The 23,701-nt window shown below is 35.9% G+C and overlaps 1 protein-coding gene across 1 annotated transcript; it reads right to left on the bottom strand.

The window, feature by feature from the left end:
- Positions 1-409: 409 nt before the first annotated feature.
- On the bottom strand, positions 410-10,354 carry LOC142615528 (mitogen-activated protein kinase homolog MMK2). The gene is made up of 6 exons (XM_075788264.1): positions 9,819-10,354; positions 5,973-6,102; positions 4,209-4,346; positions 2,897-3,229; positions 1,780-1,963; positions 410-1,208 (listed from the first exon to the last, which is right to left on the bottom strand). The coding sequence occupies exons 1-6, from the start codon at positions 9,977-9,979 to the stop codon at positions 1,036-1,038; spliced, it is 1,119 nt and encodes a 372-aa protein (XP_075644379.1). The 5' UTR covers positions 9,980-10,354; the 3' UTR covers positions 410-1,035.
- Positions 10,355-23,701: the final 13,347 nt, after the last annotated feature.

Below are 23,701 nucleotides of genomic sequence, written 5' to 3'. Positions count from 1 at the left end.
AAAAACCCACAAAACCCACCACCAACAGAACCGACAGCAGCAAAACCCAGGGTGGTACCAAGAAAAAACCCACCACAAGAAAATAACCTCACCACCATACCAAGACAATGAGCAAAACTCCAGTACAGGACCCAGCTGGGCTAGACTTCAGCACTCAGCAGCATAGCTTCCTTCAAATAAATAAATCTATTGTAGAAGAGTCAAATAGAGCAAGACATAGGAATATGGCACTATTTATGAGAAAGCCAACCTGAAGCAACGGTTTAGCTGAGACCCTCGAACTCTAAGCAGCCCAAGGCTGCTCTCAAATAACTCCAAGGGTCCTTTCCAACTAAATCAGCTTGGATTCTTGTTTTCAAAATTATGAAGACAAAATCACATAGAAAATACCATTTTGTATAACAGTACCTTTCCGAATAAAATGGTTAATAAAATTTTCATTGGGACAAGTGTTCACAAAACGTAAATTGTAATGACAAGGTAGCCAAGGCTTGCCATAAAATTTTATCCTGCAGGAAACCTATCTTAACAGAGGCAATAATTACAGATTTAACTAGGAGTTCATGACAAACACAAGTAAAGATGATAAGCTTGGCCTAGCCAAATTAAAGCAAGCAGTTATGTTCATAGCAACTATTTCAAAACACTCAGAAAGTCATAATGGCTGTTAGATCTTGTAACCATGCATAATCTCTGCTTCATGAATGTAGAAATTTAAGCTTACTGCTGACAGGAATGCAATGAAACTTCCCAGCAGCGTCAGTTCAGCACACCAACCTCAGCTCCTACACCTACAGCCAAATGGGGAATCTAAACTACAGAGAGATTCTGCTTCTGATTCATTTACACATTTGAATGTTACAAGCATCGAAAGATGTGAGATGAAAGTTTGAATGACTAACATCTCAACTACTTTTCAGTAAATCGGGATATCTCCATTGAGCTTTTTATCTCTTTCCTTGAAAGACCCAATTAATTCAGTATTGTGGAACAAGTCATCAGGTACTTTTCCAAGTACAGAATATTACACAATTCTCACTGAGTTGAATCAGGATTGAACTTCACAGATTCTCTCCAGATGAGCTCCTTTATATTTTCTTCAGTAAATGATGGTTGCTCAAAATCAAAGCTGAAAGGCATTGGGCAGACAGGCTCCTCATTGATATCATGAAGAGGTGCCAAGTAAGGGTGGCACAATGCCTCATCAACTGCAAACAACCAGATATAAAGGTGATCTTCAATGAAAATAATGAGGGAAAACAACTCATCAAATCAAATGAGCAAAACATCAAATCAAATGAGCAAAACGCAATTGTGATTTCTACATTGTCAATAGTCCTTAGACCAAATGGAATTCCCCCTCCATTAGTGATGAAGAGTAATGTCACGGGCTCAACCCCATGTAAACCCATGTGGGTGTGTGAGTTAAGTTTTTACCCATTGACAAAATCCACCAAAAGCAAAATTCTATGAGATAGAAAAATAGACATTTGGTTTGTTAAATAGATATTAATTATTTCATTGCTTAGTGTATAACTCCTCAACCATGGCTCCAGAACAAAGACAATTTAAAAAAATTTGGCACAGCACATGTACTTCTGTTTCCAATATCAAGTATTATTTTCATTTGTTCCCCAAAGAATAGCTGTAAAGCGAGACAAGTCGTCTGTAAAGACAAGTTAAAACATTTTCCTGCAATATTTCCCCAAATTCCAATGCAATTCAATACTATGACTCAAAAACTGCCAAAACCCAGATATAATAAGCAATGCATTATACCTGTAATGCGCCTGTTTGGATCAAATACAAGCATCTTTTCCAGCAAATCAACAGCACCAGCGGACGTATTTGGAAATCTAGCAGAGAATTGTTGCTTTGGGAACTGCGGGAGCTGTCTAACATATCTTCGAGCATTGTCACTTCTTAAGAATCCAAGGCTGTTGTCATCAGGTGAACCTATGAGCTTTTCACAACAACAGGAGAAAAAAATGCAGTTGTCAAAGTCAATCTTACTTCCAAGAAGCTCAAAACAACTTATTTCAATGAAGCCTTATATATGCTGTAGAAAAAGCCCATGAGCTCTAACTCAAATGATATGTCCTCCCTTCATAAGAACAAAGTGGAGAGGGAGGTCATGGGTTTAAAATCCACACAATGTGTGTACTTTACCAATCAAAAAAATTTTTTTTTTTTTTTTAGATGCGGAAGAAAAATACTGAGATAGGTTAACCAGAGCCAGGAGGAAAAATAAAACTTTATAAAGAAAGGAAAAACATATAATATTAAGAAGTTGTTCTGCTCACATATAAATTCATAGTCCTTGTCATTTTGCAAATTCTAAGACAGTCAACTACATAGAAGGAAATGAATAGGGTTTATTGGAAGAGTATTTTGACTCATCAACCAATTCTCTTCTACTTGGTCTCTACAGCTTAAGACAGTGACTGTTCCTCTTTGAAAAGAGGCATTCTTTTTGTCTCCCACAACTACAAGGACTAATCTATCAAATTTCTCCTACTCTCCCAAATTCCATTATGTTTATGCAATTTTTTACTTTTTGCAATAGGGATTATAGTCATTGATTAAAAATTAAAAATAATAATAAAAATAGATATCCATAATTCTTGTAATCAGAAAATCTGATGGAAGTGACAAGTGAGAACAAGACTAAGTAAGTGTCACTAATAAATGATAGTATGGGGGAGTAGCAACTCAGAATGATCAAGATTTTTAAAGCAAAAATGTCACAAGAAGCAACAAATTTACTAAGGAGCAAAACGCAGCAGAAGTAATATCTCTGGCATTGTATCACAAACAACGAGGGCATGTTTTTAATGCTGAAACCAGCAGCCAGGTAATCCAGTGTATTTTAGCAAGAAATTTCTTAGAGGCATACTTCAGTAATAAGTCTCAGCTGATGAACATAATCTTTGCCAGGGAAAAGGGGTTGTCTTGTCATGATTTCTCCAAGTATGCAACCCACTGACCAAATATCAATTGCTGCAGTGTACTCCGAACAATTAAGGAGAAGTTCTGGTGCTCGGTACCAACGAGTAACAACATACTCAGTCATGAAATCAGTTTCAGATGTTGTCCTTGCAAGCCCAAAGTCTGCAATCTTGAGGTCACAATTTGCATTCAGAAGCAAATTGCTGGGCTTTAAGTCACGATGCAAAACATTTGCTGAATGTACATATTTGAGCCCTCGTAAAAGCTGATACAGAAAATACTGAAAAGGTAGCAATTTCAGTATTTATGACAACAAGCTTGAAAGATAGCAATCACAACCAAAAAAATATGAGATTACAGAATTTTAAGATACAAAATTATCAAACATTAATTACAAAGAATTTATCTTTTTTTTCATTCACATTTTTAATACAAATGTGTAGTAGCAAAAAAAAAATTCACATTATGCAATATGAATCTACTCTAGTTACTAAAAATAGGATGGATACAGAGAATCCAACAACCAAAAACATATGGTGACAGTCCATACATCTAAATTCATTAAAGCAGAGATTTAGAATCTCACTTGTACCAGGAGATGGTAGACCAGGACCCTAGAAAAAGCTGAGTGGCAGAAAGTAATGTCTAGCACCTGAGTATGGCATGTTTACACTCAAATAAAGGCAACAGTTTTTTACCACTTTATGTCAAGTTTCACTGGAGGAAAGGTAGCCTACCACCCCACAAAAGCAGGAGCTTGGTGCATTGAGTATGACCTTTTTTTTGTCATATTTCATCTGTAGTCTACAATTATTGTTCAAAATTTGCTTTCATGCAATTTAGTGTGATTATGAACCCTGATGATATTCGTACTCTTTCCCTAATCCATATCTGAAGAAACATGTGGAATTATTACAACAACCCACTAATGCATGGATGAATAAAATTAAACCAAAACAAAAACAGAAACTAAAGAATCCGCATTAACTAGAATGATACGATCCAAGAATTTAAATTTGATAGCATGTTTCTCAATGGTTGTTGTTAGTGTAGCATGTTGAGCTTGCAGTAGTACCCATCAAATTTTATTACAAGACATACTGCCCTAAAATGGAGTTGACAGTTTCCCAACTTCCACTTCAGGCAAACTAAGGAATACAGGAAAAAACAGAATAACTCAAAGACAAGAAAACATTTGTACTTTCAAATTTCATGGTTAACATAATATCTTAGATGCAAGAGAGAAATGTTATGCCGACCCGACAATGATCATCAGTCAAAGGTTGGTTTGACCGTATAATCTGATGAAGATCAGTGTCCATTAATTCATAAACAATGTAAACATCATTGAAGTTCTCCTTCTGTGGAGGTCGTATGATGTCTTTCATGGCAATGACCTGCATAGTAAGGGAGAAAAGAAGGGGGGGGAGAGAACCTGGTTAGCAGTAAGCCTATAATTCTTGCAGAACAAAAAGAAATACTCTAGTAAAAACTCAATTTTCAAAACCAATAATATTAGTATCACCATCCATCCAACTCAAAGGGAAACATAAAGCCATAAAAAAATATTGGGAAAAATACAAAAACAATATTGTGGCTTGCCTGTAAATCACAAAACCCCCCTTGAAATTCAAAGTGTAACACATAAACCCATTATGGTATTGATCAAAATGCTACCATTAGATTCTGTTGCCAACAGTGACAGAAAAGGCTTGTGTTGCCACATGTACTATTACAACTTGCACTATCAAAAAACTTACCCCTTTCATTTTTCCTGTCATACTTTAGTTCTAGCTCAACATTACCATCACCAACAACTTCAGAATTGTGAGCAACAATAACAGAACAAAGGTTTACATCAGTTTCTTCAACTTGTGTACTATCTGTAGCAGCAATTGAGTCACTTTCTATTATCAAATAAGTTACATCAGATAACCAAGATTTTGAATCTAAGTCAGAAATTTTAGGCACTTTGGCCATCACTAGACCTTTATTAAATACTTTCAGCAACAAATTGGTGCATGGACCCACCAAATTTCCCAAACCCATTTACTTGAGGAGAAGTCAAAGCCTAAATCGATTGGAGAGTACAAGCTTAGACACAAAATGCATATAGCACTCTTTTGAGCTTAGACACAAAATGTAGTTATGGTTTATACCATGAACGCCTTTTATGCAATAAAATGACTCACAAGAACAAGTTCACATGGACTTCCATGATTCCAGCTCATTTTCATGATTGAAAAAGATAAGAAAATGTTTATAGGAATGCTGGAATGGCTGAGACCAAACAATTTACTTTATCAATCACATTTCATACTTGTAATGGTCTTAATTTTCTTGAACTAGGACACAATTTTATGGGTTGATGGTTCATGTGTGACTTGAGAGAGATGAGTTTGCTGTTTATTTCTCATGTGAAAATGTACTTCCAGATCAGGGATAAAGTCAGAGGAGTCATTCAACAAGGAACTGAGGTTAGGGATTTCATAAATAAGAAGAAATTAAGGATTATGGTCTGCAGTGATGCTTGAAGGAATTACTTTTGTATGGGTGTGTGCACTTCTTTTTCATTGTCTCTGCCCAATAATGATTCCCACGTATGCAATTTGTAAAAGTGTAAATAAATTTAAATGTTTTCAATCAGTATGATTTTTCTGACAAGTGACAACTTTAACAGAAAATCCAACAATAGCTCTTTATTCTAGACCAAGGGGAGTAATGTGTTACACGCTAATTCCAAGTGCAAATGGGTGGGGGGCATCGGGCACAACCTCATTCCCCATCTCTGTGTTTACAATTTTCAGGCTAGCCATGTTTGATACCCCACTCTTTCAATCTCAACAAAACCTAGTTGATAAACATAGAGTATTACTAAGACCATGCAAACTAAAAGATATAGAAATAAGAACAATAATTTTGCACGCATAAATACTTAAACTTTGCGCAACTGAAATCATGAGGAAAGACAAGGCTGATTCAAGAATAAAAGCATGAAAAATTACAAAGATAAGTAAAATTACATTTTCATGATCCATGTGCCGAAGAAGTTTGATTTCTCGTAATGTCCTTTTGGCATCAATTCTATTGTCAAAAGCATTACCAATCTTCTTAATGGCAACCTCCTCACGTGTCTCCGCATTCACAGCAGCACTGGAGGAAACAGAAAAAATATCTCTTCCTTCACATTGTTGTTAAATAAAAGAAACCCCATTATAACCTCAAAATACCACATCATTCACATGAAAACACAGCATTCCAAGACATTCCTCTAATGAGTCATGATGACCCGATGAATTGTACAATATAAAAATCTTTATATAAGAATGAGTGAATCAACATATTAATAAACATATTCTGGAATTCTTGACACTTAAACAAAACCACAATAGCAGTCAACACTGACAAGTTCATCCTCGAGACACCAAAGAAATTGGGGAACTATCCAAGGAAGAGGCAAATAAAATTATTTTAGTCATGATTCCAATATAATCATTACAGAGTAGTCACACCCACAACATACATACATATATACATACATACAAATACATACATACATACATACAAATATATATGTATATATATATATATACCTGTGTGTGTGTGTGTGTGTGTCCATGAGCTAGACCATGAAAATGCAGACAAATTTTAAGTACATTGCCAAATTTAGGGTTTAAGGCAGATTTGGTTAGATGAAGAATCAAAAAGTGGTACCTGTTGGAGAGTAAGAATATATTGATGTCTTGACCAATATCCTTTTTTGTAAGATAGGTAGCTTTCCTATGAATTTCTTGGGCATGTCATTGGATTCATCATGCAAGGCTAGATTTCTTTGGAATCCAATTTTGGAGAAAATGAAGGGCAGATTACCAGGCTGGAAGCAGTTACATTTGTCACCCAGGGGGATCAAAACTCTTAAAGAGCACAATTTCTTGCCTACCCTTTTATTACCTCTAGCTGTTTGCCATCCCTACTTTTGTGGCTAACAGATTGGAGAAATTAGAGAGGAACTTTTTGTAGTGTGGTCAGGGTGACAAGGCAAATTTCACATAGTGAATAGGAATCAAACTTTTTTTTCCACTCAGAATTTGGAGGACGGGGGGGTGGGATTGGGGGTGATTTTAAATACGTACAAGATTGGGGAGGGTGGTCTTCAAGGGAGGTAAAAAGCACTGATGGTTGTAGTCTTTGAAGAAGTATTAGGACAGGTTGGGATATTCATGAGACATGCCCAGTATGTGGTAGGATATGGACTCAAGGTGTGGCTTTGGCATGATGCATCATGTGGATGTCAACTTTTAAAGGACTCGTACTCTAAAATTATACACCATTGCAACTAATAAGGACGCCTTAGTTGTCTTTTTTGAAAAATCAGGTCACAGGGGGACATGCTCGTTGAATATCAGTTTATTCAAGACGTTTATGACTGGGAACTAGAGTAAGTCAACTCTTTGTTGATATTTATACTCCACTTTTTCAGGCAACAATGGTTCTAACAGAATGAAGTGGACATTGTCTAGTAATGGTCAATTTGATGTTAACTCATACTTGGAGGTTTTATAGGCACAGGGGAGTGACATATCCTTGGATAATTATTTCTTGCAGTAATGCTCCAAAAATGTTATGCATGGACAGCTACATTAGAAAATATTCCAACTGCTAACAATCTTACTGAGAGGGATTAGTCGAGCAACTCGATGTTATTTATATATAAAAAATAAATAAAAAATTGATGTTGCATGCACTGAAGCAATGGTGAGATTATTGATCATCAGTTGTCAGATTGTGATGTTGCTTATGAAATGTGGACTTCTACCATTCAAGATTTTGGATTACAAGAAGTACTTCCCAAGAGTGTAGTTGAACTACTGGTGTGGACACCAGGTCATAGATAGCTTAGATGGTTATTTTCTATAGGGGGATGTACTACCCCTTAATTTTGGTGTCAGTATCTTCAAATTGATCACTGTAGCCCTCATTTTTTTACTTCTGTATCTTCAAATTCGGTGGCACTTATTATGGTTGTAATTTGGAGCCTACAAGAAGAGGCTCCTCAGATATTTTGTAGTAGTGTATTTTGAAATAAGAAGATATTGTCTAATTTGTGTTCTATGTTTGGCGATGATGCCAAACACCCTAAGGTGGTAAAGTCTTGGGTTTTTTTTTGTTCTTTTATTTCCTGCTATTCACCTACACTTTCTACATCAACTACTTTCTAGATGAAGGAATTAGTTTGGGAATTATTTTCTTACAGGTGGAAATTAGTACCTTTATGCCTTTTGCAGACTTCGTTAAAGGAAAGGAACCAGCGAACTTTTGAGAGTGTGGATGCCTCAGCTATAAAATTGTAGTTCCTCAGAATTTTGTTTGAATGTTCACGAGTTTTGGGTCTCAGTGAGATAAGTTCCATTGTAGATTTTATTGATTCTTTTCCATTTCAATTGTAACTATCAATTTTACTTTCTTCAGGACTTCAGGCCTAAAGACACCATCATTTTTTAAAGAAAATAAAATTATTTTTAAACAAACAAAAAAACTGGACACAGTTCCCCATATATGAGAACTAGACCTGGGTCTCACTCTCACACAAACAAACACAAGACTTATCAATGCACAGTCAAAATACAAAAGGTAACACTGCACGTAACAGCAATCATGTTATCCCTGCCTGACTAAAAGGCTAAACAAAAAGAGAAAGTTCCTATTCTACTTTTCAATATTTATCCACCAAAACACTCAAAGTTCATTGCTTGACAACAGATTTATTAACCCAGTTGGTCCTTATTCTCAACAGGAAGGGATGAAGGCATATTTGACCTCAGGTTCCACTGAAACAGACTGCCAATCATCGGCTCATCCCTACTTTCAGACTAAAAACACATATCAGTAGCTTCAAATCCCCATCAGGATAAGATTCCAAAAAAAAAATTTGATATGTCAATGTAAAGTTTAAACAATACCAAACAATAACCATGATACCACGATCTCCATTTCAGCTAAGTAAAACCCCATTTCATTTTCGCCCCAAATAATTATGGTAAACAAATACACGTCTTGGAGGGGGGGGGTGGGGCCCATGATAAGTCCACCATTATCATGTTTGTTTAGCTTACCAGAGGGGCTAACTGCCTCCCTTGCATTTAATGCATCCACCCACTGTCATCCACTATGCATATAATGCAGAGTGACAGCTAACCAAAGGCACAATACACCCCTTCAGCCACAAGAAGGGATGGGGCAGTGTCAGGCTGCCCCACTTCCCCCTTTTCTTGGTGCCTTCAAATACTCAAACTCATCCCAAAAGAACCCCCTTCAAGAAATCTATGAGTACAACTTTTCTCCACACACCCAGGGAAAAAGAGGAACAAAAAAAGTAGAGTAGCAGGAACGTATTCTTGTTCAGAACAATCCCCCCTCTCCCTTTCCAGTCATTCTTGAGAATTAATTAACGATCAAACTTGTAATTTTGTGAACCCAATAAGGATCTATTTTCCTTTCTTCGTTGATTCAGGTCAGTTCCAGAGTTTAGACAGGTAGTTTTTTAATGACTCAAAACAAATAAATTGTTATCTTTTTCACCTACCACACATTTCAATGAACACATACACACCATTTGTGCAATTCAGCCACACCCCATAGCAAAAACAATAATCAACAGCTAAACAAAACAGAATAAACAAAGAAAAATTAACTCAAAACAAATTAAGCTTCGTACTAAACAATTCCACTATAAAACTAAGAATCAACAAGATCTTCATAATTCAGCCAGACCCACCAGTCAAATTTAGCTTCCAAAAGTACAAAGCGAAAAAAATAAATAAACAAACAAAGAAAAAAATGGAAACCCAGAAAAGCTTTAGAAGCCATACCAAACGATACCATAAGCGCCTCTACCAACTGGACGAATTGGAGGGACGTACTTTCGAGAAACTTCGAAGAGATTACCATAGATATTGTACTGAACGTAGCGTCCACCGTGAGTGGGTACTCCTCTGATGTTATGCTCGGTTGAACCAGACCCCAACTCCATGGCAAGTGTTGTTGAGTTCTGAGTAAAGTTGAGAAGAAGAAGAAAGAAAGAAAAAAAACCCAACAAGGATTTGGAAATTGGAAGCAAAAATCTAAGTAGAAGAGAGCCTAAATTGGAGGAGGAGGAGAAGCTGTATTTGGGGAGGGTGCGTCGGTAGGTGTAAAGGTTTTTGACATTTCCAACTTTGTTTTCTTCTTTTTGCGGTTTTAAGCGAAAGAAAGAAAAATCAAAAGAGACCCTCTCTCTCTCTCTCTCAGAAAGAGTGTGTGCGTGTGCTGTGTAGTGAGGCTTCAAGGTGAAGAGGAGAGATGATGACTTTTTTCTTTTCTTTTTTTTGACTGGGAGAAGCCTTGGCTGACCCGTGAAAAAAATTGACTTTTTTTCTCAAGATTGCTATGCTCTCTCTCCTACAGTGGTTTTTGATTCTTTCATGCTGCATCATAATTATCTTGTTTCACTTCTTTTTTGGGTAAAAATATCGGTTTCATTGGTAAAACCGACATCAGGTAAATGATACGTTCTATTGTCTACTCCTATATATAACTTTTATCCTACAAGTGGCACTATTTTTGTTACTATAGAATCTAACATGAAGCATTGTATTGTTACTATTTTTGGTATTAGAGAATCTAACATGAAGCATTATATTGTCGAGTAGTTATGTGACTTACACTCGGATTAGTTAGAAGGTGGAAAAGTAGAAGGATAAGAAATTGCGAGAGTATGGAAAAATGAGATAATAGAAAATATTTTAATTTTTCTCATTTTTGTTTAGTAAGGAGTGGAAAAACAGAAAGATGGAAAAAGTGAGTTTATATAAATTTACTTATACACTCTTATTAAAAAATGATAGCCAACTAAAATAAAAAAATAAAAAAAATGACAAACAACCCCCCAAAAAAAAAGCAATCACCCCGTTTATTAAAAATTAAAAATCATGTCTATTTAAACAAAACAAAACAACTATCACACTCACGGTCCAAAAAATAAAAATAAACAAATAAAGGGGATAAAAAAAAAAGTCTAGGAAAGAAAATAAAAGAAAGGAACTAAACATAGGCATTTTTATCCATTAAGCAGCCTCATTTTCTCCCTTTAGTTTTCTCTCTATTTTGGGGAGAAAACTTTTTAATGAGCCTAGGGAGAAAATACTAAAACCCCACTATTTATTTTCTTTTCTCCCCACCCAACCAAACACACTCTAAAAAAGTTTTCCTTCTCATTTTCTCTCCAAAGTTTTTCATCCACTCTATTTCACCTCCAAACAAACACTCTTAATTAATTGATACTTCATGATCTTTATCTAAGGTTCAAGTTATCCTTTAAATAATATAAACTAATAAAAAATACAAATGGGGCAATATATTAAAGAAATCATTTATAAAAAAAAAGTGACATATGAGGTGTTTGTATTTGTGTATTTTAATAAGTATTACTGTTTCCTCAAAAAAAAAAATACTTATTACTCTCACAAAATCAAAATATCAAAGTCCATGGTTATAAAATGGCAATAAAGGAGATTTAGAGTCCGCTTGTGTCTAGCTTATTTGATTAGTCTTTTTAATTTTAACTTTTATGTACAGTTTTTTGAAATCTTTTTTTTTCTTTTTTCTTTTTTATCCTTTTCAAAATACAAGTATATTTTAACATGTTTTTAACAAAGAACAATCAACAAACACACGCTGATACCCAAATGTTTCTATTGAAATTATTATAAAATGTCAACCAACTAAGTTATGAGGTTCTTAACAACATTTTTATTAAGTTGGAGATAAGAATTACACTTCATAAAAATTTTAAAGAAAAAAAAAACTTTTTTCTTGAGGTTGCGTGGAGAACAGTAGAAGGGAAAAAGAGAAAAGTATTACCAAAGATGAAATAAATTTATGGGAAATCATATGTGTTAGATATTATCATCGTCGTCGTCGTCGTCGTGGATCATGTGCTGTGACAGCATAACAAACTGAGCAATCATTCAGCAAAAAAAAAAACAAACTGAGCAATCAATGAGGTTAGAACCATCTTATCAACAAAAAAAAAAATGAGGTTAGAACCATGACGAATCTATTGCTAGCAGATCTCATCGCAAATATCTAATTGCTTTTTATAACATCGGAATTCAAAACATATAGACGGCGATGGAATCATATTTAATGTATGTCTCACTTGAAACGCAAATAGCATACTGTGTCTCAATCAATCAAAACGTGTTAACATCTTTTTTTTCATTTCTTGGAGATAAATGCTGTTAGCATATGTTTTTAGAACAATTATTAATAAATTATAATAAAAAAAATTTAACACTAATTTTATGAAAAATATAAAAATTTATGAATAATATTTATTGTTTTATTATTTTCCTAATAAAATATTTTTAAAAATAAATCTTAAACCAATGTCTTTAAGACATCGGTTAACATTTCTCCTTTTAAGATTAGGATTCAATGGTAAGCCTGTTCCAACTTCCAAGTCTGTTTTCTTGGCATATGAATGGCTTGAAAGAACAAAAGGTCGTGCAATGACCAATGGGAAAGGTAGACGAAATTTCGTCCAACTTTTAGAAATTTCAGTGTTGGTTTTCTATAATTAAATGTAGTTTAATTTCTTGGTCAACATTCAATTATTCAATGAAGTTTTCTTGAACAAAATGTGGTTTCTATTCTTCACGATAGTTTTCTTGTCTACATTCAAGGCTTAAAACTACTATTATTTTATATTATTGTTACAAAACATTTTTAATAATGAAACTAATCATTTGAATAACACAATAAATATGTACTTTTTTATTTTTCTGTAATTTTTTACCCATCAATAATTTATAAAGTTAAAAGATCATGAAAGAAAATGTATAGTTTCTCTAATAACTAATATATAAAGTCTAAAAGTTAACCCATTCATGAACGGAACCTTCCTAGTAAAAAAAGCATTTCCAAAACATTGACATAAGCCGCTTGATGTCATGCATTTCTTTATCATCTTTTTTCTTTTTTTTTCTTTATGCTGAATAAACATCTTTATTTCACATAGGTCATAGGTGGGGTCGACCATTGACAAAGGTGGTTACTAGATCATAAATTAGCTAATATGGTAGGTGAGCCATATTATTCCAATAGCATCGACTTCGTTCTTATATGGACCTACTCACTAACACATAAATGTACGGCATTAGGCATATACAGCCCCGAGCCATTAGTAAGGAGTAATGCTTCCATATAAAATATAATTAATTATTTAAAAAGAAGAGGAAAAAATGAGCAATTCTATACACTCAAAACAATTTATAAAATATTTACACCTATATAAAATAATTATAGATACCACTTTTTTACTTATCATTAATTATTTAAGCCTAACCTTTCAAATTTGCCATCTTTTTTGTACTTATATACTTTCTCAAGTCTAAGGAATGCGTTGTCTGGTACTCAACTGTAGAGCTCTACGTTTGAGCCAAAAAGAAAAACTGTGGTCCTCCACGAATTTTTTTTTTTTTTTTTTTTTTTTTTTTTAGAGGGAAATGCGATGACATTAAAACCAAACAGAGAGTAAAAACAAATAGAGTTCAGGTACAAACCAGACAATACAACTAAACAGTACACAAATCAGATTGAATTAAAAACCAAAGGGGGGTACCTCCTTCCAGATATGCAAACATTCATTCCTGGAAGCAGAATGAGCTAACTCATGAGCAACTTTATTGTGATCCCGGCTTAGATGCTTGAAGGAGCATGATTCAAACATGTCACGGGCTTGGTGAAATTCCTGAATGAAGTGGCCAAAACTACTCCCTATAGCTTTGTCATCGATAGCTTGGATGACAGTGAGTGCATCTGATTCGAAAATAACTCGACGTAGCTGCAACTCCTAAGCTAGCAGAATTCCTTGCTCCAAGGCCATAATCTCCACTAGTTATGCAGAGTAACAAGATTGTAGAATTCCTTGCAATCTCTGACAATGACTCCAACGCAGCGAAAAATCAACGAATCTACTTCATTCGCAATAGATAACATGTACTATCTAAATTTCAGAATTTAAGAATAAGAGAGCGTACCTTGGTGCGGTGATATTCAAAATCAAAGATTAGAAGTACTCAAGAACACTTTTAATCTTCACTCCAATTCCACTTATGCCCAAGAAGTGTGGTCTCTCAATCAGTTTACACGTATGTGTGAATAAGAGAGTGGCTTACACTCACATACACACCATTTCATTCCACACAAAATTCTGTATGTTTCTCTCCTTATATCTAACTAATTATCTAATTGAACTAGCCTTTTGAGTCATTACAATTGAACTTTAGTATGTGGCTTGGAGCGAGACCAAAAGGGAACAAATAAGACTCTAGCTCCAATGTGCCTTAGGCTTATCTATCAACTCTTGACAAGTCCAAAATTACCATTAATTATATTTAATACCACTATATAAATATAATTGCACTCTAGGCCTTATTAATAAATTATAACCCAAGGTTCACCAAAATAAATAAATAAATAAATTATAACACAAGACTTTATTGTACATGCAACCCCTTCATTAAAATATTCGTAGTAATATAAAGTCATGAATGTTGACTGGCACTTTGAAGATTACTAATTCTTGAGTATCCGGTTTAATCCTTTAAGATATTCATCATATATTTATAAAATTGGATTTCATAAATATATACTTTAGTAACTTCTTACTATAGTAGTTTGGCCTAACGTTCTGAATAACCAAACCCATTAAACTTATCTCAAGAGAATATTTTATATCTTTGTTAAGAGATTATGAATTACATCTTGAGAATATATGTTCCATCAACATTAAATGCGACTGCCCAACATACTGAGATTTTGATCATGACTTTAGATCTCACTCCTGATATATCAAAACAACCTACACTTCATGATCAGGTTCATTATTCTCTCAGGATTGAGAGTTCATGTAAATAGAAGTCGTGAGATTTATTATTCATTTGACAGTCTTTAGGAGAATAATAAATCTCACAGCGGTCTAGTTCAATATGTCTTAACTCTTAAAACATATCAACACATCAACTAGAAGTCTCTACTTCCATGATTAAGACAGATCATCTTAGTTGATATGTTATAGTCTTCGAAGATGAAATGCCCAATTTTATTACCGACTACGAACTAACATTATAAGTTTACAAAGAACTTGTGATTTATATTTTTTGTGACTAAATCACATACTATGCATCTCATGGACTATATGATAATGTCCAAATATTCATATTACCATTATTTTAGATAATAACAAAACAACTTTATTAATCATAACATAATATCATACATATTATCATACAATAGGATTTAAAGTGCACATATCCTAACAAAGTCCACTTTGGCAGCACTTGAATAGTCTTCTATTGTGCTTTTTGCCATTTGCCAAATCTGTTGTAGGGTAAAGTTACTTTCATTATGGACAACCTTGTTTCTGTTATACCAAATGGCCTAGGCTACAACAAAGAAAGTTTCCAAGTCTTGGATAGAATTTTGAGTGAGGATGAGCATGGCTAAGTCTTGGAAATTCAAACTGCCCAGTCTGATTCTTAAGGGATTTTCAGGCCACAAACTCCAAACCTGAGGGGTGAGCTCACATCTTAGAAGAGCATGGGTGATGTTTTCCGGTTCAGAGCCATAGGTTGGGCAGACTCGGCTATCATTGATACCTCTAATGTTCATGTTTTCCTTTGTGGGCAGCCCAATGATACATGCTCTCCAGGCAAATATCTTCATCTTTGCTGGGAGGTTCAGTGCCAAAGCTTCTTCCATAGCGGCCTATAGGGGTCCCCTGAGGAGCTTTACCCCTCGTCATTTGCTTCTACTAACTTGTGGGCAATATAGTAGGTGCTTTTAACTGTAAACTCACCACGGCTATTCCCCAACCATGTTATTTTGTCTTCAGGTAGATTGTGACTCAAAGGGATTCTTAGGATTGTTTCAGCTTCGAAAGGGAGGAACGTCACACGTATTAAGTCAGCTTTCCACCATTTTGTGATAGGATTTATGAGTGAGGAGACCATTGGGAATTTCGGGTTGTTGTTTGGGGGGGGGGGGGGGGAGATGACTTTATAAGTGGATGGAGTTGGCATCCATATATCATCCCATATATGGATCCTTTTTCCATTGCCCACCCTCCATCGAGTTCCTTCCCTTATGACTTCGAGGCTGTTATGAATGCTTCTCCACATGTATGATGGGGAATTGCCGAGCTTGGCATTGAGTACATCACCTATGGGGAAGTATTTAGCTCTAAGGACTAAGGCAACAAGGGAGCTTAGATTTGAGAGGATTCGCTAGGCTTGCTTAGCTAACGTGGTTAGGTTGGAAGCCTACAAGTTTTTGAACCCCATGCTTCCTCTAGCTTTCGAATTGCACATCTTTTTCCAGCTAATCTAGCATATCTTGGTTTCTTGTTGCTTCTGACCCCACCAAAAATTCCTCATCATGCTTTCTAAATCTTCACATAGGCTTTGAAATAGTTGGAAGCAACTCATGGTATATGTTGGAACCACTTGAGCGACTGCCTTAATAAGGATTTCATTTCCTCCCATAGAGAGAAGTTTACCCTTCTAGCCAGCTAATTTCTGCCCCACCCTTTCTTTCAAGATAGCAAAGACCTATTTCTTGGATCTTCCAATGAATGATGGGATGCCTAGGTATTTGGAATGTCTTAAGTCTTGCATGGGCCAAGGATGGCAAAAATCTCTTCTTTAACTGCCTGAGATGTGTTTGGATTAAAGAACATCGATGATTTGTCTGTGTTGATTTTTTGGCCTGAGGCTTCTTCATATTTTTGGAGGATTTGTTTTAATTCTTGACACTCTTTAGCGTTTGCTTTGCTAAAGAGGATGTTGTCATCTGCGAAGAAGAGGTGTATGATTCTTGGACATCCTTTACAAATCGATATCCCCGTCCATTGTTGATTTCAGGCAGCTTCATGTATGAGGGCAAAAAGGCCCTCGGCACAAAGAAGGAAGAGACTTGGGGAGAAGGGGTCCCCCTGGCGAAGTCCTCTAGATGGGGTGATATTTCCATAGGCTGCTCCATTCATGAGAACTGACTAAGAGACTATAGTGCTGCATTATATTACCCAATTTATCCACCTAGTGTTGAAACCCATTCTTTCCATAACCCTTTGGGTGAAACACCACTCAACTCTATCAAAGGCCTTGCCCTTGCTCATGTCAAGCTTGGCTACCATAAAACCATCATTTCCGTCAGTTTTGTGATTTAAGAAGTGCATTAATTCAAAGGCCACAAGCACATTATTAGTAATGAGACAGTTCGAAGTGAAGGCACTTTGGTTTTCCGTGATAATGTGGGGGATGAGGGTTTTGAGTCTATTAGCAAGGGTTTTAGAAACGAGTTTAAACACTGCATTACAAAGACTGATGGGGCAAAATTCAGTCATTCTCTTGGGATTGTTTATTTTTTAGATGAGGGCTATATTTGTTTTATCCAACCCTGCCATGGACAAGTTGTTGTTGAGAACATTTAAAACCATATTAGTAACACTACAGCCCACAATATTCTAATTTTTTTTATAAAATATAGCAGACATACCGTCGGGGCTTGGTGCCTTGGTGGGGTGGATTTGTTTGAAAGCTGTGATTAACTCCTCCCTGGTGAAGTCTCGAGTGAGATTTGCATTCATTTCGTTAGTCACTCTAATGGAAATAGCTACAGTTACCTCTTCAACCAGTGTTGGATGGGTTGTTTTATTGATGTTCTCAAAATAGGTGATGGTTGCCTGAGCAATGCTTTCCCTTTCATCACACCACCTGCCTTGCTCATCCTAGATTCCAAGAATTGTGTTTTGCTTACGCCTCTCTGAAGCATGGGCATGGAAACACTTGGTGTTCTTATCCCCCTCTTTAAGCCAGTGAGCCTTAGCTCTTTGTCCCCAATAGATTTCCTCATTATCAAGAAGATCATTAATTTCTTTCCTTAAGTTATTGATCTCTATGCTCAGGTCTCTTTCCTTGTCATGTTGGGTTAGGTTGTTTAGGATGTTCCTGTTAGGATTTGTGCCCTTAAATCCTATTGTATGATGCTATGTATGATATTATGTATGACATGATGTATGACTTAATATTGTGATTGATAAAGTTATTTTATTATTATCTAAAATAATGGTAACATGAATATGGGACATTATCATATAGTCCATGAGATGCATTGTATGTGATTTATGTGAAAAGTCACAGAAGATGTAAATCACAAGTTCTTTGTAAACTCAAAATTTATAGTTCGTAGTCGGTGATGAAATTGGACATTTCATCTGCGAAGACTATAACGTGTCAACTAAGATGATTTGTCTTGATCATGGAAGTGGAGACTTCTAGTTAATAGGTTGATATGTTTTAAGAGTTAAGACATATTGAACAGGACCGTTGTGAGATTTATTATTCTCCTAACGACTGTCAAATGAATAATAAATCTCACGACTTCTATTTGCATGAACTCTTAATCCTGAGAGAATAATGGACCTGATCATGAAGTGTAGGTTGCTTTGATATATCAGAAGTGAGATCTGAAGTGACGGTCAAAACCTCAGTATGTTGGGCAGCCACATTTAGTGTTGATGGAACATATATTCTCAAGATGGAATTCATAGTCTCTTAATGGAGATATAAAATATTCCCTTGAGATAAGTTTAATGGGTTCAGTTATTCAGAGAGTTAGGCCTAACCACTTTAGTAAGAAATTGCTAAAGTATATATTTATGAAATTGGATTTCATAAATATATAATGAATAACTTTAAAGAATTAAACCGGGTACTCAAGGATAAGATGTAATAATTTACAAAGTGGCAGTCTACGTTTATGACTTTGTGTTACTACGAATATTTTATGAAGGGGTTACGTGTATAATAAAGTCTTGAGATATAATTTATTAACAAGGCCTAGAGTGCAATTATATTTATATAGTGGTATTAAATATAATTAATGGTAACTTTGGACTTGTCAAGAGTTGACGGAAAAGCCCAAGGCCTATTGGAGCTAGTGTCTTATTGGTCCATTTTGGTCCCACTCCAAGCCAAACACTAAAGCTCAATTGGAAATGCCCAATAGGCCAGCCCAATTAGATAATCAGTTAGTTATAAAGGGAGAAACATATAGAATTTTTATTAGAAGAAAAAAAGAAAAGAAAAAAAAACGGTGTATGAGAGAGTGTGAGACACACTTTCATTCTCCCTTTGAAAAACTGATTGAGAGACCACACATCTTGGGCGTAAAGTAGAATTGGAGTGAAGATTAAAAGTGTTCCCAAGTGCTTCTAATCTTTGTTTTGAATTCCTCCACACCAAGGTACGCTATCTTGTGCTTAAATTCTGAAATTTACATAGTGCACGTTATCAATCATGAATGAAATAGATCCTAGTTCGTTGCTTCCGCTGTGGGTTTTGCATGAGATGCAAAACCAGAATTTTTCCTTCAGTTCCGCTTGGCCTGAATGTTTTTTGGAATTTGCCCATAAACCTCTAAGCTCAATTTAGTTAGCTTGGATGCACAATTTTTTAGGTTCTCCATTACTCCTTCCAGGGTGCTAAGGTCAATCCCCATCCCCTATGACACCTCAATAATAGCTTTGCAGTCAGCATTTTTTGTCCACATTGCTTCGAAGTGGAAATGCTTTACGTGAGTGTGGCGTTTAAATATTGAGTCCGTGATTACTAGTGCATTATGGTCGAAAGTGGAGTCAACTATATGGTGTACTTTCTTCCCCCCAAATTTTTCTGTCCATTATGTGGTAGCAAATGCTCTGTCAAGCCTCAGGTATATTTTGTTTTCCCCCCCTCTTGCATGTTGCACCATGTAAAATCAGGCCCACTGTAGTCCAGGTCCTGAAACCCACAGTAATCTACTACTTTTCTAAAGCCGTCCATCTGCTATTGGGATCTAGGATCTCCTCCCAATTTTTCCTCGACTGATTGAATTTCATTAAAGTCTCCTAAATATAGCCAAGGAAGTTGGGACTGATTATAGAGGAAACCTAAAAGGTGCCAAGATTCATACCTTCGGTGGGTCTCCGGATGCCTATAGAAACCAGTTAGTCTCCATTTGAAGTCATTGTCAGGCTTTTGATAGTTGCATCTATGTGGTTCTTTGAATAACTTTTACTCTCCAAGTCAACTTCTATTGCCCGTAACAAAGCGATTCCTCCACTTTGGCCAACACGGGGTACAATAAGGCCATTTGCCATACCAATTCTATTATGTATCCTTTCCATACGTCTGGTTTTTTATTTGGCCTCCATGAGAAAGACCACTTTGGGATCCCAATGTCGCACTAAATCATGCAGCACTCTGACTGACCAGGTGTTCCCAAGTCTCCGACAGTTTCAGCTTAAGGAATCCATGGCTCCCGGCGATGCTGCCTTATAGCCACCGCCGATCCCTCTTCAATCTCAAACTGTCTTATGTTAGAGATTATGCATCTCCTTTTCTGCAATGTTTCTTCCCCTTCTTCAAATATTAGCTTTCCCACTCTTTTAATACCTGTTGTTAATGGTCGCATTTTAGCCTTTGGGCTTTTACTTTTTCCTTTTTCCCTTGCTATTTTCTTCCATTGGGTTTTTGCTTTTACTTTCCTCTCTATTGTATGGCTAGCTATTTTCTTATTGCTTTCATTAGTTTCAGTTGGGTCAACAATAGGCTTGAGTGGGCTTGAGATTTCCATGGGCTATTTCCCTGTTTGGGCTTACTGGCCTGTTAAAGATAGAGCATCTACTGCCCCTATGTCTTTTTTCAAATCACTTGGTGGACCGGTGGGGGGAACAGCAGCCTTGTCACGTGCCGCTAACAACTGCATGGTGTCGTGTTCCATCTGCGTAGAGTAATCCCATCCACTCTAATTTTTCACTAACATGTTTTCCTCGTAACCTGTGACATCACACATCTCCATGTTTTTCAAAATTTCCTTTCTCAAATTGCCACCATTGCCTAAAATGCCTTCACCACCATCTGTCACTGAGGTGTAAGAGTTTTTTGTCGTGGTTTGTATGTATTCTTCTACTTTGTCTTCGTTACCATCATCTCGACCTCCACTGCTAGTGGATTTTAATTTTTCCATCCCCCATTTAGAGTTTCCTTGCGCTCGGAGCTAATTGCCATATTGCCTAGACAAGCTTTGTTGGTCCAGGATCTCCGGACAGTGCTTGTCATCTTGTCCCAGTCTACCACAATGAAAGCAAAAGTTAGGAAGCCTTTTGTATTTAAAGTTTACCCAAAACTTTTCACCATCTACACTGGCTACCTTACCCCCACGCCTAAGGGGTTTATCAAGTTGTAAATCCACTCTGATTCGCATAAATTTGCCTGATTTGCCTATCTTGCTCCTCAATCTAACTCAATAAATTTCCCCAAACTGTTTTCAAGTTCTCTACCTACTTCATCTAACATGTGCTCAAAGGGAAGTCCTTAGATCTGGACCCAGAAAGGGGAATGGGTAAAGGTAATATTTGTAGCTGAGAGACCTTTTTTCCATCTGCATAGCAACAGAAGATTATTGTCAAAATTCCAAGGCCCATTTTTTTCAACCCACTGCAGTTGGTACTCAGAGCTGAATTTGAATTGTAGTATATTGTTTCTCACATCTACAATCTGCAAGTCTAAGCCCATTTTCCATGCCGATCTCAGCGTATTCTTCAGTGCCCTTTGGTTTTGGTGTCGATCTGATAGCAGCCTACCGAAGAGGCTCAAAGAGCATTCTTTAAGTAGTTCTGATTTACTCCTTGTTGTAATTGCAATTTCTTCTTCCTCCTCCTTTATGAGATGAAGGTTGAGTAATCCTTCTACCACCGCTTGTTCCATGGCGGCGTTAGAAGACAGTGAGGGGCATACCCTAGAAAAAACCCTAATGGCGGGAGTGAGGGAGAGAGTGCTCGACTGTTTAGGATGAGAGGGAGGGACTCCTACCTGGGAGAGAAAGGAAACTACATGCTCCCTTTTTCTTTACTTCTATGTCCTCTTGATTAGTAATATTCGTAGTTTATCTGATTATTTTGTTTCATTTAAGTTTTGTTGGGTTCGGAGGAACTGCAATGCAGCAACACGTTTAATTGCTAGTCTTGCTTTAAACTCCAACCAATCCTTTTTTTTTTTTAATAAGGGTAATCACATTATTATTTTTGTGACTTTTTAATAATATAAATAGTTGGGATTTAATTGATAGCTCAATGGTGGTGCCCCATGTTTGCTATATATTTGATCAAATTTCATACTAAAATTTTTAAGTCTTTTTTTTTAACAAATTAACAGATATAAAAGGGAGAGGAAATGAGATTATAAAATTGCTTTCTAGAGGTTCAACTTCAAGTTCAATTCTTAATGCAATTTTGACCATTTAAAGGGGAAAATGAAGTGTTAAGACATTTGTGATTCATGTTAGGAACATATGTCATCATGTATTGGCTAATCCTTTGACAAAACGCATTTTACTTGTAATTAGGTAGATCTAGGATGTGTTTAATACTTCAAGGAACAAGGTTTCAAGTTCAAGTGTTAAATTCATGCAAGTCTATCCAAGAATCAAGTGATGAAGTGCTGGATTTTAAATCTCGACAGCTAGCTCGATAACTAGTATCTATCGAGGTTTAAAAAAGTTGTTTAAGCTCGAAGCTCGACAGCTACTCGACAGATAGGATATCTATTGAGAATTATGAAAATCAGATTTTTAGTTCTAATTTCATTCCAATCTGTGAGTATGTGTTTGAGCTTTCTTTTCTTACAACCCTAAACATATATAATGATTATTTTAAGGGCCGTCACAGGTTGAACAGTTGCACGAGTGTGAAGCAAAGTGTTGTTCATGCAAATTGTGACCGGAAACATAATTTGCCCTAGTTCTTCTTTCTCTTGAAGAAGCTGCTATGTTTGTACACTGTAGGGTTTTGTGACCAAGCAATTTTGTAGTCTTCATCGTGTGATGAACTAAAGAACTTTGCAACCAACATCCTTCTCAAGTTGGTGATTAAGTCACGTATTGAGATCTATGCATCTATTGGTTAGTCACATACTGGGAGCCATGCATTAAAAGAAGATATTGTCACTACAGAACAAGTCCAATTGGGTATTGGGGAACCCTTACTGTAGGTTGGTATAAGGTACTAGGATTCCTTTACTTGTGATCGCTTGTTGTGATAATAGTGAATTCTCGAGAGTGGTGACCTTAAAATCACCCAGTGGGGTTTTTGTATATGAGTTTTTTCTCATTTGAAAACAAATCACCTTGTCAACTTTATTTTCCGCTACATCTTATTTTTAGTTGATGATTTGTTTATGCTGCCACATACATTGCATGTTAATTTGATTAATTAATAAACTTGGCTAATTAATCAATTAATCCATCACAAGTGGTCAATACATTCTTGGCCTATCATGAAGTAAACGAGATGATTGTACATTTGTCACAAGCATTTTCGTAATTTTTTAGCTTATTTTGTTTTAAGGACTTTTTAAAATCTCGTTTTTTTCACTTTTTGAGGTATAAATATACTTTAGTCCGCTTTAAACAAAAGATGATTATCAAAATGCCAAATAAGCAAAAGGCTAGTTACAATCAAGAGGAAGAGAGAGAGAGCAAGAGAATAGAGATGAGTATAGTAGAGTTGGCTAAAATTTTGCCAACTTTACTTTATTCTCCCCCTCTTTTCCTTAATCCAAACTGGTCATAATGCTAAATGCACACCATTTGAAAACAAAAAAATTCAATATGC

The sequence above is a fragment of the Castanea sativa genome, chromosome 11, assembly GCF_040712315.1.
Source record: "Castanea sativa cultivar Marrone di Chiusa Pesio chromosome 11, ASM4071231v1".
NCBI lineage: Eukaryota > Viridiplantae > Streptophyta > Magnoliopsida > Fagales > Fagaceae > Castanea > Castanea sativa.
This window is presented reverse-complemented; position numbering and strand designations above follow the sequence as displayed.